This window comes from Brassica oleracea, chromosome C5 (genome assembly GCF_000695525.1).
Source record: "Brassica oleracea var. oleracea cultivar TO1000 chromosome C5, BOL, whole genome shotgun sequence".
NCBI lineage: Eukaryota > Viridiplantae > Streptophyta > Magnoliopsida > Brassicales > Brassicaceae > Brassica > Brassica oleracea.
Genome location: NC_027752.1, coordinates 5,454,158 through 5,466,097, shown reverse-complemented (window position 1 = coordinate 5,466,097; position 11,940 = coordinate 5,454,158). Strand labels below are relative to the sequence as shown.

The window sequence follows — 11,940 nt, the reverse complement described above, 5'->3', positions numbered from 1 at the left end:
TGATTTTTTTAATTTATTAATATCAAAAAATATATAAAAATGCAAAATTAATTCGTTTTTAAAATTGGTATATTCCGACGAACTCTGGGCGTCGGAATATACCGACGGACAAATATCCGTCGGAATGTACCGACGAACCAATTTTCGTCGGAATATACCGACGAACAAATATCCGTCGGTATATTCCGACGACCAATGTCCGTCGGTATATTCCGACAAACCAACGTCCGTCGGTATACACCGAGGAATCCACTACGTCGGAATTGTCCGAGGAACGTTCTCCGTCGGTACATAGTTTTTCCGATGAACTCTGGTCTCGTGTGTCCGCATCGTAATATCGTCGGAAGTTCGTCAGAATGACGTTTCTCGGTATTCGTCAGAAAGTCGTCGGAAGTTCCGACGATTTTTTTTTTTTTGACAAAACGATACCGACGGACAGGTTCGTCGGAAATTCGTCGGAATCGGTCTATTCCGACGAATTTCTGACGATTTCGGCCATTAGAATCTCTCTGTTTTCTTGTAGTGTAGTACGTCCATGTGAAAGTCCGAATATCAAACCACACTCATGATGTTTCATCGTTCACTATAGATTCGTACATAGCGTGTGTCGATATATAACAATACAAATAACAATCCACAAACGAAAAGAAACTTCCGATAACAGTCTTTAGGAAAAAAAAAAGAAGAAGCAAATGTTGCGATAACACGGTACGCACAACATAGAATGTTAATCACAAATTTTGGCACTATTTTGCTTAGACAGAGATAATCAATTATAAAATTTTGATTTTAACCTCCTCTCGCACGAGTTATGCAAAAATATAATTTCACTGAACACTATAGTTTAGGCGTGCGTCGAACGAGCTTACCCCAGCCCAAGTGTGATGTAGTGTCTCCAAGATAATAGATAGTAAGTCGTAACATTGTTATATCAACAAAGCAATCTTATGTAATACAAAAAAATGTAAAATACAAAATCAGTATGAAGATAACTAAACCTTGGCCAGTTTTCAAAAAAAAAAAAGATAACTAAACCAATAATTAAAGTAACAAGTGGAGGTTAGGAGGAGTCGAGTTTTAATTGGTCAGTATATAATGTGTATAAAACCATATGTCACAACTGTCTCCCACTTTCTGATGTATGCATGCTTATATATATGTATGAATGGTCCATGGATTATATAACTTGTAAATATACATATTCCACCGATATTAAAGGCAAAATTCAATTTTGTTAGCAGAGAATCTAGATCAGTCCAATCTTAAAAGAGGGATAGTACTATCTGTTAGAATGATCTTGTCTGTTACATACCAACCACCCAAACCCATGCATTATAACAGCTCATTTTTCTTAATAAACTTATCATGCTGCAAAACACTTGAACCAGAAAATGCTGACTGAACTTGTGAATGAGATTTGAAAAGAAAATGTTCAGTGGCAATAAATTGTAGAATTAGAGAGAGATCTAATTTCTTACATGGAATGAGGCTTCTTAATTCGCTAAATGGTGATTTCTCCGAAATGCATATTTTAACTTTTTAACTAAAATAAGTAACTTTTGTGCTAGAAAAAGAGTAAATCAGTAACTCTTGTCTCTTGACAGAAAAGGAAAAAAAAAAGGATCTTCATTTTCCACGAAGTGACAAATACATTGACGTTCATTATTACTGTGAGTCTGTGACAACGTAATTTGCTTGATTTACAAGATTGTACGAGTTTTCTCAACCACTCCACTAGATATACAGTGTGTAGATTAGATGACAAATGAATATGCACCAAGTAAGAAAGTATAAATAATTGAGACAAAAAAAAATCAACTACGCCTTTTATACGTGATAGCGACAGTAATGATTTAATTAGTGAAACTTGGGGATAGTTTTAGTAGCCTAGCCTTGCAAATGAAGTATTCCTACATTGATTCGTAAGTGATGATGTGATTATTAACTTGAAAACTGTTGAAAGCGAAGTTATTGTATTTGGTAAACCATATGTATTAGTTAATTGGATGAAAGAAAGAATTGTACTCCTTTGAACTTACAAACCCAAAACTAATAAGATTTGTTTAGGCCCACGAGCTTAGAAAATCATACCGGGTGTATTAAACCGGCATAGAATTGTACTTGGGTCAAATAAAAAACAAATCGTTTAGAACCGGAAACCGAACCGGAACATCGGGAAAGAACAGAACCGGAAGTCTCGTTTTGTTTGCACACCAGCTGTTCGTTCCGATTCAGAAGAATCTCGAAAAACCAACCGAAGCCAAACTGAACTTTAATCGAATCTGGGCGACCGAACACGTAGGCAGAAGGAGGAAGATGGGAGATATTTGGGAATGGCTTATATCCTTCTTCTTGCTCATCGCTCTTGTCGGAATCATAGTGTATCAGGTTTTTAATTTTCTCAATATCTAATAAATCTAAAGTTCTTTTGGTTTCCTATCGAGCTTGCCCCATTTTAAGATTTGAAGATTTGTGTATCTGGGTAGTAGTTTCTGATTTTAATTTAACTTCAAATTTTAGAGTTTAATATGTTCTTGCCTCAGGATTGGTAATTGAAAAAAGTTTCAATTTTTGGTAGTGTGTTTGTGAGTTTCAGTAATGCATGTTGATCATAAAAAAAAATAAAAAAAAATCTTTTTATGCATTTGGGGTAGCTTGTATGCTTAGCGGATCTGGAGTTTGATTACATAAACCCTTACGACTCTGCGGCGAGGATAAACTACGTGGTGTTACCGGAGTTCATTGTTCAAGGAGTTCTATGTGTGTTCTATCTCTTTACAGGACACTGGTTCATGGCAATCCTTTGTCTCCCTTATATGTACTACAACTTCCAACTGTAAGTCTCTCCTTTCTTTTTAATAATTCTTTTTTTTTTTGGATCAAGGAGCAAATGTTGATTGTCTTGATTTAACGTTTGTTTTCAGTTACTCGAAGCGACAACATTTGGTAGATGTCACGGAGATATTCAATCTGTTAAACTGGGAGAAGAAGAAACGGCTGTTCAAGCTTGCTTACATAATCCTTAACCTCTTTCTCACTATCTTCTGGTAAAACAAAATAACAGATTTCTCTCTTTCGTTATAAGCTCAAGTCAGCTAATAACATTCTCTGTCTGCAATTTGTTTTTATTTAGGATGATTTATTCAGCGTTGGATGATTATGAGGATTGATTGACAAGACGCCCCCATCCATCTGATTTTAACACCGCTGCGTAATGACCCAGCGCCGTGCTCGTGCTCATGCTTGTAGACATGATTAAAAAAAAAATGGAAGGACAAAGTGTATTTACTTTTTTTTTTTACCTGTTTGATGTTTGTAAGATTAGTGACAGAATGATTTGTGCATCTTTCGTTGTTAGAAGCATTTTCTGATTTATCAATTTGTATAAGCGAACCAAGCTCATAAACTACTTTAGCGTCTCTTCTTATTCTTTGATTTTCTTGCGGTGAGGGTTTGCTCCGGCGGCTTATCACCCACGTTGCGAGTAGACCCTTCCTACTGTTTCATTCATTGTATTGGTTTCTTAGTTTTGGTGTTGGTTTTTGAGTTTGAAAACTTCAGGCTCTAAGTTGATATGGTTCAGATCATTCTCATTCTTATTCGGATAAACTCTTTGACATCTTCTATCATTTTTCTGAAGATACATCTATTGGTATGATCTCATGCCTTGTTTTTTTTTTTTGGAATATTCTGGAATTTTTTGCAGATGTGGCTCCATGATACACATAGTTGAGAAAAAAAACTAGTGATAGTTGGGTGTTTCATGTGAACTTTGATCTTTTTTTTATAAAAAGTGAAAAAGTGAGCTCCTTTTGAGATAAAACGGAGTCCAAAACCCTCTCTCTCTTTTTTTTTTTTTTTTCATTTGTGCGTCTGTTAACCATCGTCTCGTCTCGTCAAACCAGGGGAATCTCGTTAACAAGGTGAGTTCTCTCTCTATCTCGCTCAAAGACAAACACACTTGATCTTCTCAAATAAAGCTTCCTTAATGTATTTATACGAGAACCTTTTGTGGCCGATAGTTGATAGATCCTAATTTTGCTCTCGTTCCAGTCGCAGAAACTTGACCTAGATTTGGCAATCGAAATAAAGTATTCAACTTTCTTTTGGTCGTTATCATTTCTGCTCAACAAAGGGCTAATATGGTGTTTTAGCATTCTGATCCAGATTTATTCAACTGGTTTTTGTGTTATCCTTTCTTTCAGAGAACTCAAAAAATGGTTAATGCCATCAAAGGAGTGTTCATCACCTGGTACTCTTTCTTTCTTTCCTTTCCTTTCTCAATCAAACAGTGGTTTGAACTTTATTAACAATTATTTTTGAAGTGATGATTAACTCTGTTTCTCTTTTATTGTTTGCAGCGATATTCCCATGGCGCAGTTCATAGTGAACATGAACAACTCCATGCCTTCCTCTCAGAAGTTCATTATTCATGTACTCGATAGTACTCACTTGTTTGTCCAGCCTCATGTTGAGCAGATGATTCGCAGCGCCGTTGCTGAGTTTCGTGATCAAAACTCTTACGAGAAGCCTTCTTAAAACAAATAAAATACACCGCACCAATCCATCTTTTTTTTTCTCTGTCAGATTGAATCATCTTGTGCAAGATTAGATTACTCATGGTGACATTGTCAGTCTATTTTCTCTGGTTATGTTTCGATTTGTTGGAGATTCATGTTGGTGTTGTAGGATACTCATTTTTACAAGTGGAAAGATGATTTTGATACTGTTTCTCTCTGTTTTGGTTTTTGAATCAATCGGTTTTCTCAAACCATACTAGTTTATATCAGTTGATTAGTTTGAGATTTGAGAATTGGGACTCAATACCTCTTCTTTGATTCATAAGCATAACATTTTATGATTTTGCACTTCAGTTACCGCACAAGTTTACAGTACAGTAGGTTGGAAAGTGAACCGGCTTAGTTATTTAACCGGATTGAGATATTTACATCTGAACCGTCAAATGTCAAAATAATCCAAGGGGATATGAAATTTCTAACAGAGAGACAGGGTTCAGGAAGTTCGAGGAAGTCTTGTTGTCCCATTAACCAAATTAAAAAAAAAAAAAAAAAAAATCAAAAAGATTAATTAAACCAAATACAACTGCACATGTAAACCAATCGGTTAAGGTAAACCAATATAACTGATAGTATCTCTCATTAACCCATCAATCTTCCTCACCCAATCTGTAATTTTCCCCCTTTGTTAATAAAAAAAAAAACGCAAAAGGTTGTGTTGGGCTCTCTCTAACACAAGCTCTCGACGACCATGGCGGTCTCGTTTAACACAACCCTTCACCAGTCTTCTCTGAGTCCGTGGTAATCTTAGATTCTCCTAAATTGTAATGTCCTCAATTAACATACACTTACACTTGCATCTGATTGTTTTATATGTTATTTTTGTAGCTGTAGCATCAAGCTTTACTCTGGGTTAAAGCCTCAATCTTCAAGTTCGTTCCTTTTTCTTCTTAACTCTCTTCTAAAGTTTTGATTTTTTAATCGATAGTGAACTGATTTATTTCATGTTAGGCTTTTTGACAAATGGGTATCAGAATTTGAATAAGGAGTTCTACGGCAGGATCCACAAGAGTTTGCAATCCGGGTATATCTCAAAAGTTCTTCTCTTTCGCCTCTGAATGTGATGTGATATGGGTTCATTAGCTTTGTGGTGTTGCAGGACGGGGAAAGCGAGTAGGTCAAGGGTGAAGATGATGCCTATAGGAACACCGAGAGTGCCATACAGAAACAGAGAGGAAGGCACTTGGCAATGGGTTGATATATGGAACGCCCTTGTACGTAGTATTTATATTATTCAACTCTTTACATAAAACCTTGTTAGAAAGAAAGAAGGAAAAAAAAAGAAGATGCAAACTTTGGTTATATTTGGTTGCTAGTATCGAGAGCGTGTGATCTTCATTGGACAAAACATTGACGAAGAGTTTAGCAACCAGATATTAGCAACTATGTTGTATCTCGATACTCTTGATGACTCCAGGAGGATTTATATGTACCTTAATGGACCTGGCGGTGATGTGAGTTTTTCTCTCTTTACATTTGTTTTTTTTTGTTCTTTGCTTACACACTTGTTTAATCTTTTTTTTTGTAGCTAACTCCGAGTCTAGCTATTTATGATACAATGAAGAGCTTGAAAAGTCCTGTTGGGACACATTGTGTTGGCCTTGCCTATAACCTTGCAGGCTTTCTTCTTGCTGCCGGTGAAAAGGTAATCATCTTTATGAACTTATGTTCTAGACTCTGAAGAAAATGGGTTTAATTGTTTTTTTTTTCTTTCTTCTTTCTGTGAAAGGGTCAACGGTTTGCGATGCCATTGTCAAGAATCGCCCTCACGTCACCAGCTGGTGCTGCGCGTGGTCAGGTAAATAAGCCTCCTCTCTCTCTCTCGAGTTATGGACTATTAAAATCTTCATTTATTTACATGGTGGAGCTATATAAACTTACGAGATTCCTTCAGGCTGATGATATCCAAAATGAAGCGAAGGAGCTTTCAAGGATAAGAGATTACCTCTTCAACGAACTAGCCAAGAATACCGGGCAGCCTGTGGAAACGGTTAGTTTCGTTGTCATAATAGTAATGACACTTCTGAGAGTGCATATGATGATATTGAAACAATGATGATGCAGATATTCAAAGACTTGAGCAGAGTGAAGAGATTCAACGCAGAAGAAGCTGTTGAGTACGGACTTATTGATAAGATTGTTAGACCACCGCGCATCAAAGACGACGCTCCTCGCCAAGACGAAACCTCTGGTCTCGGTTAATCTGTTTTTTTTTTCCTTCACATTTTTGGTAATGTCAAAAGCTTGAAGTTGTTGTTCCTTGGGTGATTGATTGTTACCGTATAAAATCACTTTTCTCGTTATTTCTTTCTATTTGGGTTCTACAAACATTTTTAAATCTGAAGCTGAGACGTTTTCTAACCGGTGGCTTTCTTGTCTGGTTGGTTCTGTGGTACTCCCACGAAAACACATCCTAACCAAACTGAAAAAGTGCTTACAATGTAATGTAATGAACCATCGAAGGGAGAGATGTCACTTGGTCTGATTTTTTAAACAAACCGGACTCGTACCGCTTCTAAAACCAAAACTATCTTAAATTCCCCAAAAAATGACTAATATGGATCTTTCATGTACTTTTGAAATGGTATTGTCGAATATAAAAATGTTGATTTTGTAAAAAATCTATTAAAACTCGCTATTCTATTTAATGAAAATTTTGTAGTTTTTCACCGTACGCAAATTTGCGTTTTTACGTTTTTGTTGTTCTACGACAATATTTTTAGGATCGCATATTTAAAATGTGATTTTACCGTTCCGCAAAGTTATCAGTCAGGACCATAGTGTCATCAGTCATGGGATGTGTAGTAAGTAAGGTCGATGAATCCTGAGATTTATTATGTAGCCTTTCTGGCAAAGGAGTGAAGCCTAAGACTATCATTAATGGTTTACTCTATTTTTCACTCTAAAATAGAGTAACTCTATAATAGAATCGTGATATACTCCAATGGTACTTTATTTTAGAGTGAAAAAATAGAATGATGAACAAAAAAAAATAATTTACTCTATATATAGAATAAACTCATTTTTACTCTATTATAGAGTGAAAAATAGAGTACCGTTGAAACATTTTTACTCTAAATTATATTTTATAGTGAAAAATAGAGTGGGGTTGAAGATACCCGATGACCGGAGGAGTGTAAAAGAGGCTCTTCTCTGAGGCTGGCCTGTTATTTAGGGAAATGGAAGAGGATGGGTTGCCCCAAATGTTGGTATACACAACATACTTATCAGGGCTCCGAGGAAGTGACGTAACTACTTTTTCTTTTGTGGTAAAGTGTTAAATTGTGACGGTACCACTTCGGTTAAACACTTAAACTAATCGGATAATCATGAAAATGGTGCCACACACCTTCTAATATTATTAATCTAAGTCAAGATTTTATGTTTTACTAAGAAACAGTTTGAGGTAAGAAGAGCATAGAAAGCTGTCGGCAGTATTGACACACGCAACTTAGACCTAATACATGAGAACGACATCAAATGTTTTTAATTATTGTACATAGATGGATCATTGGATTATACATTTCTAAAAGTTATATCCCGCTTTTTGTTCATATTTTTTACTGGATTATTGGAAATAGACCTTTGATTTTCCAAGATTTTGAATTTGAATAATAAGATAAAATCAATATTTACGACTTCTACCACCAACTATTTCAACAAAATTAAATAAGAAACTGATCAACGTGGGATGAACGGAAGGAACATAGGGAGACACCAATGCATCATTTTCCAATTACTCCACGAATCATCACCTACCAACAGCTACGGCTTTGTTTGCTTACCTACCTTTATTGTCCTTTTTTCTTGTTGGAAAATTATGATGGAAAGTTCCAATATTCAAACACTAGAACGTACTATTCAGCTTTTTATTTTAATGGGACACATATCCATAACCACATCTATAATTTTCTATAATTTGAATAATGGGACCAAAACCTTAAAACATTCCACAGAAAAATACCAACCACTAATAAGTCTAGCAAACACACAAACATATCAAACAATAATGATAATAATTAATTTTAGAAACTTTGTACAAACTTTTATAACATCTAGAACCCCCACAATAAAAATAGTAAGCAACTTCTGATTTTCTAATCATCTTTCCCTATTTTTTTTTCTCTATTAACAATACCATGAACAAACATTGCCTAAACTCAAACTCAATTTACCAAAACACACAGATTAGAAGTATTGATCCTTGAAAAGGAACGCAGACTTTTCGAATAAAATCTGCGTGCCTTTTAAGAGATAAATTCTACTGCACTAGTGGTTCGGTTAACCCACGTTGTGAACTGTCTCAAGAACATGATTTGACAAGACCAAAGCTGAATAGATTTCTCCAGACCAAGCTCCCAAGTGAAACCAACACTGCTTTAGTCTGTTGATGTTCTTCTCCATCTCCCTTCCTTTGATTCACTGATGGCATTTCTTTTACTCTTAGACACTCGAAACCGATTTTCTCCCTAACCGATTCAATCAGTTTCGAGTCGGCTTCATCTCCATTCGCATCGGTTACATAGAATATGTTTGTTGCCATACCGCAGCTAGTTGATATCTCTGTTCTTGTAACATTCAGACCGTTTTCTCTGAACGTCCTAGTAACTTCCGCTAGTAAACCTTGTTTGTCTGGATGCCTCAGCTCCAATCTCACACCCTAACACACACAATCAAAACCAACGAACCGGTTTAGATAACCGATTAACCAATTAAAACATTCAATCAATTTCAACGTTGTCTAAATTATATATACCTCAGATGCTCTTCTCTCTACTGCAGCTTCTAAGCATTGTATCACTCGTTGTCTCTCTGCTTCTGAACTTATCGGTGATCCATCCTTATGCCGGATATAGAATTCCTGAAAAAGTTATTAAAAAAAAAGATTGTTTAGCTCAAAGTCAACCTCTCAACTATAATTTTTTTGCTAAAGAACGGTTCAAGAAACATACCAAATGAGCTTGGTCTTCAGATGTGTTGATAGTCGCATGGAACACGGCATATTCCATATCGGTTAACGTACAAACCACGTCGAACAAAAGCTTAGTCCGGTCACGACAATGAACATTAACGACCGAGTAGCCCCTCTCAGCCCAATTCTGAACCGTCACAACCACCATAGGAGATCTCTCCTGCTTCTTGGATCTCTTCTCGTAGTCTCTGTCTTCGAACATAAGCTGGTGAAGCCTGCGTTCGATGTGCGTCATCATATCCACCGAAACACAAGTCTTGGCAGCGGATTTGACGTCGCTATCGCCGTTCAACACGTTCTTCAACCGTCCCTCGATCTTGGATATGCGATGAGAATCAAGAATCGGTGATCCTGAGCTGCAGTCTTTGAGATAGATCATAGACGCAACTCTGCCATTATGTGTCCATAGCTTAGCGTCAACTACATCGCAGTTGAGATCAGAGAGAACCGCAAACATCTCGGATAGTAAACCGATCCTGTCCGTTCCGGTTAACTCTAAGGCCGTTAGACCGTTAACTTCAATGTTTTCTCCGTAGTAAACCGTTTCGATCGACTGTCAAAACCAAAAAAAGAAATATTTCTATTTTTAGAATCCCTTCTTGAATGCAGACAGAGCATTTATTTATATTAAATTACGAAATTACCTGTTCAATGTATTTTAAGACGCTCTGATCATTCAACTTGTTTCCGTTTATGTCAGTCACATGGAAAACTGCAGTAATTAGAAAACAAGAGTTATAAACATAATTAAAACATTATAATTAAATTTTTTTTTTTTTTTTTTGAAAATTGTTAATTACCATCCATGTTCCATCTTCCATCAGAAGAAATGTAAGCTTTTTTAATGGAGAGGTTCAAATCGGTGAGAATTTGTACTGCTTCTAACAATATACCATGTCCTCTTGGACTGTCAACCTGATAGAAGAAAAAATGGAGTTATTGTTATTAATCTTTTGGATTAAGTATGAATCATTTGCTTTGAGGGCTATTAATTATTTAAGGTGGTTTAGATTTAAAAAGATGAGAAGAAGCAAACCTTGACGATTGTCGCTGAAGAACAAACACCATTGTCGATAACGACCCTGTAAATTATGTACAAATTAATTTTAGACTAATTTTCATTTGTGTCAAAAAAATAAATTTTGTTCAATTAAAGTTTAAAGAAGATAAGTCGTTAAAAAAAATTCAAGTTGATGAAAGAAAAGAGGCCGAAAGAGAGTTGTGGAAATCTTCTAGGAAGCAGACAGAAAGAACAAACTTTAAAATATTTTAATATATTTCTTTGAAAAAAGGTTAACTAAAAGGATGAACGAAAAGAAACTATGAAAATTTAAAAACTCAATTTGTTGACAAAAAAAAAGCTCAATTTGAAATTTCGAAAATATTAAACTCATAATTTCCAGGAAAATCTTCAGAGATATAGAAAAAATACAGAAAATAAACACGAAATCATTAGATACCCAGCAAAAAAAACGAAGTTCTTGGTTTTTATAATCCTAAGATCTGTTCTTGAAAATAAGAAGCAAACAAACCTTGGAGTGTTCATCCTAATCACAAGTTTTTCATATTCATCCAAATAGCCCTTCATCGCCATATCTATCTTTCTCTCAATCTCTCTGATACTCACACGGCGTCGTTTTCAGTCTCTTCTTCTTTAGCTTCTCTGTTTCTTCTTCTTCTTACCAAAGATGACCACCAACAAAACAAATAGCGATCTCTTCAAAGGCGTTTCTCTCTAAACCAAACTCTACCGTTAATTTCTCTTGATTTGCGAGACTGTTACTTTTTTCTCTCTCTAGATGATTCAAAGCACGTTTTCACATAATCCTTCCATACACTGGACTCCTTTTATATATAGATAAATACATATTTAATTGTATTTTTTATTATCTCGGCATATTATAGAAGACTCACATGGAAGGGCACAACTCACGCATGTTTCTATTCTAATGCTAAAAGTCTTCTTGATATGGACTTTTATAATGTTTCATTTTTAATATCTAGTTTAACCTATAAATGCTACAATAATCATCATTCTTCTACCTTAATTTGTATTTAACTTAATTCTTCTTAATAAATACTACTCCCTCCGTTTTTTACTATAAATCGTTTTAGATAAATATTTATGTTCCAAATTATATAACGTGTTCGGTTTATTTGTGGTTAGGTAAATAATTAATGATATTTTTGTTTAGAAAATATAAAAAAATTAATGATTTTCTTAATCTATTTGCACAATTATAAAACGATTTATATTAAAAAACGGAAGGAATAATTTTAATCAGTTTATTCATGGTAACTTCATTATCTCAGTTGTTCTAAGTCTTCGGTACAAATTTTTTTAAAAAAAACTTAATAGTATAGCTTATCAGACGCAAAATCATACTCCCT

General features: G+C 35.2%; 4 protein-coding genes across 5 annotated transcripts; 3 read left to right on the top strand and 1 right to left on the bottom strand.

The window, feature by feature from the left end:
• The first annotated feature begins 2,159 nt into the window (after positions 1–2,159).
• On the top strand, positions 2,160–3,379 carry LOC106293283 (protein cornichon homolog 4-like). The gene is made up of 4 exons (XM_013728938.1): positions 2,160–2,388; positions 2,655–2,836; positions 2,925–3,047; positions 3,134–3,379. Exons 1-4 carry the CDS (start codon positions 2,317–2,319, stop codon positions 3,168–3,170), a joined length of 414 nt encoding a protein of 137 aa, XP_013584392.1. The 5' UTR covers positions 2,160–2,316; the 3' UTR covers positions 3,171–3,379.
• A 458-nt stretch (positions 3,380–3,837) lies between these two features.
• On the top strand, positions 3,838–4,726 carry LOC106293750 (general transcription factor IIH subunit 5). Of its 2 annotated transcripts, XM_013729399.1 has the most exons (4): positions 3,908–3,923; positions 4,054–4,091; positions 4,206–4,252; positions 4,362–4,726. In XM_013729399.1, the coding sequence occupies exons 3-4, from the start codon at positions 4,218–4,220 to the stop codon at positions 4,537–4,539; spliced, it is 213 nt and encodes a 70-aa protein (XP_013584853.1). In that variant the 5' UTR covers positions 3,908–3,923; positions 4,054–4,091; positions 4,206–4,217; the 3' UTR covers positions 4,540–4,726. The 2 variants fall into 2 exon arrangements, with proteins under 2 accessions (XP_013584852.1, XP_013584853.1); XM_013729398.1 differs by lacking the exon at positions 4,054–4,091 and having other exon boundaries at positions 3,838–3,923.
• A 454-nt stretch (positions 4,727–5,180) lies between these two features.
• LOC106292766 (ATP-dependent Clp protease proteolytic subunit-related protein 2, chloroplastic) lies at positions 5,181–6,880 on the top strand. The gene is made up of 9 exons (XM_013728420.1): positions 5,181–5,318; positions 5,406–5,449; positions 5,529–5,601; positions 5,677–5,791; positions 5,894–6,031; positions 6,106–6,222; positions 6,307–6,375; positions 6,472–6,567; positions 6,642–6,880. Exons 1-9 carry the CDS (start codon positions 5,269–5,271, stop codon positions 6,777–6,779), a joined length of 840 nt encoding a protein of 279 aa, XP_013583874.1. The 5' UTR covers positions 5,181–5,268; the 3' UTR covers positions 6,780–6,880.
• A 1,654-nt stretch (positions 6,881–8,534) lies between these two features.
• Positions 8,535–11,395, bottom strand: LOC106343481 (ACT domain-containing protein ACR8). The gene is made up of 7 exons (XM_013782710.1): positions 11,082–11,395; positions 10,586–10,631; positions 10,350–10,464; positions 10,194–10,261; positions 9,530–10,102; positions 9,334–9,438; positions 8,535–9,237 (listed from the first exon to the last, which is right to left on the bottom strand). Exons 1-7 carry the CDS (start codon positions 11,141–11,143, stop codon positions 8,881–8,883), a joined length of 1,326 nt encoding a protein of 441 aa, XP_013638164.1. The 5' UTR covers positions 11,144–11,395; the 3' UTR covers positions 8,535–8,880.
• Between the last annotated feature and the right edge of the window lie 545 nt (positions 11,396–11,940).

Bases quoted from the DNA above. Each gene is read 5' to 3' on its own strand.
- LOC106343481 (XM_013782710.1), bottom strand. From the start codon at position 11,143: ATGGCGATGAAGGGCTATTTGGATGAATATGAAAAACTTGTGATTAGG. The intron at 10,262-10,349 runs GTAATTAACAAT...TAATTACTGCAG, and splicing joins TGGAAGATGGAACATGGATG to TTTTCCATGTGACTGACATA. The intron at 9,439-9,529 runs GTATGTTTCTTG...TAACTTTTTCAG, and splicing joins CTGAAGACCAAGCTCATTTG to GAATTCTATATCCGGCATAA.
- LOC106292766 (XM_013728420.1), top strand. From the start codon at position 5,269: ATGGCGGTCTCGTTTAACACAACCCTTCACCAGTCTTCTCTGAGTCCG. The intron at 5,602-5,676 runs GTATATCTCAAA...GTGGTGTTGCAG, and splicing joins CACAAGAGTTTGCAATCCGG to GACGGGGAAAGCGAGTAGGT. The intron at 6,223-6,306 runs GTAATCATCTTT...TTTCTGTGAAAG, and splicing joins TTCTTGCTGCCGGTGAAAAG to GGTCAACGGTTTGCGATGCC.
- LOC106293283 (XM_013728938.1), top strand. From the start codon at position 2,317: ATGGGAGATATTTGGGAATGGCTTATATCCTTCTTCTTGCTCATCGCT. The intron at 2,837-2,924 runs GTAAGTCTCTCC...GTTTGTTTTCAG, and splicing joins ATGTACTACAACTTCCAACT to TTACTCGAAGCGACAACATT. The intron at 3,048-3,133 runs GTAAAACAAAAT...GTTTTTATTTAG, and splicing joins CTCTTTCTCACTATCTTCTG to GATGATTTATTCAGCGTTGG.
- LOC106293750 (XM_013729398.1), top strand. From the start codon at position 4,218: ATGGTTAATGCCATCAAAGGAGTGTTCATCACCTG. The intron at 4,253-4,361 runs GTACTCTTTCTT...TATTGTTTGCAG, and splicing joins AAAGGAGTGTTCATCACCTG to CGATATTCCCATGGCGCAGT.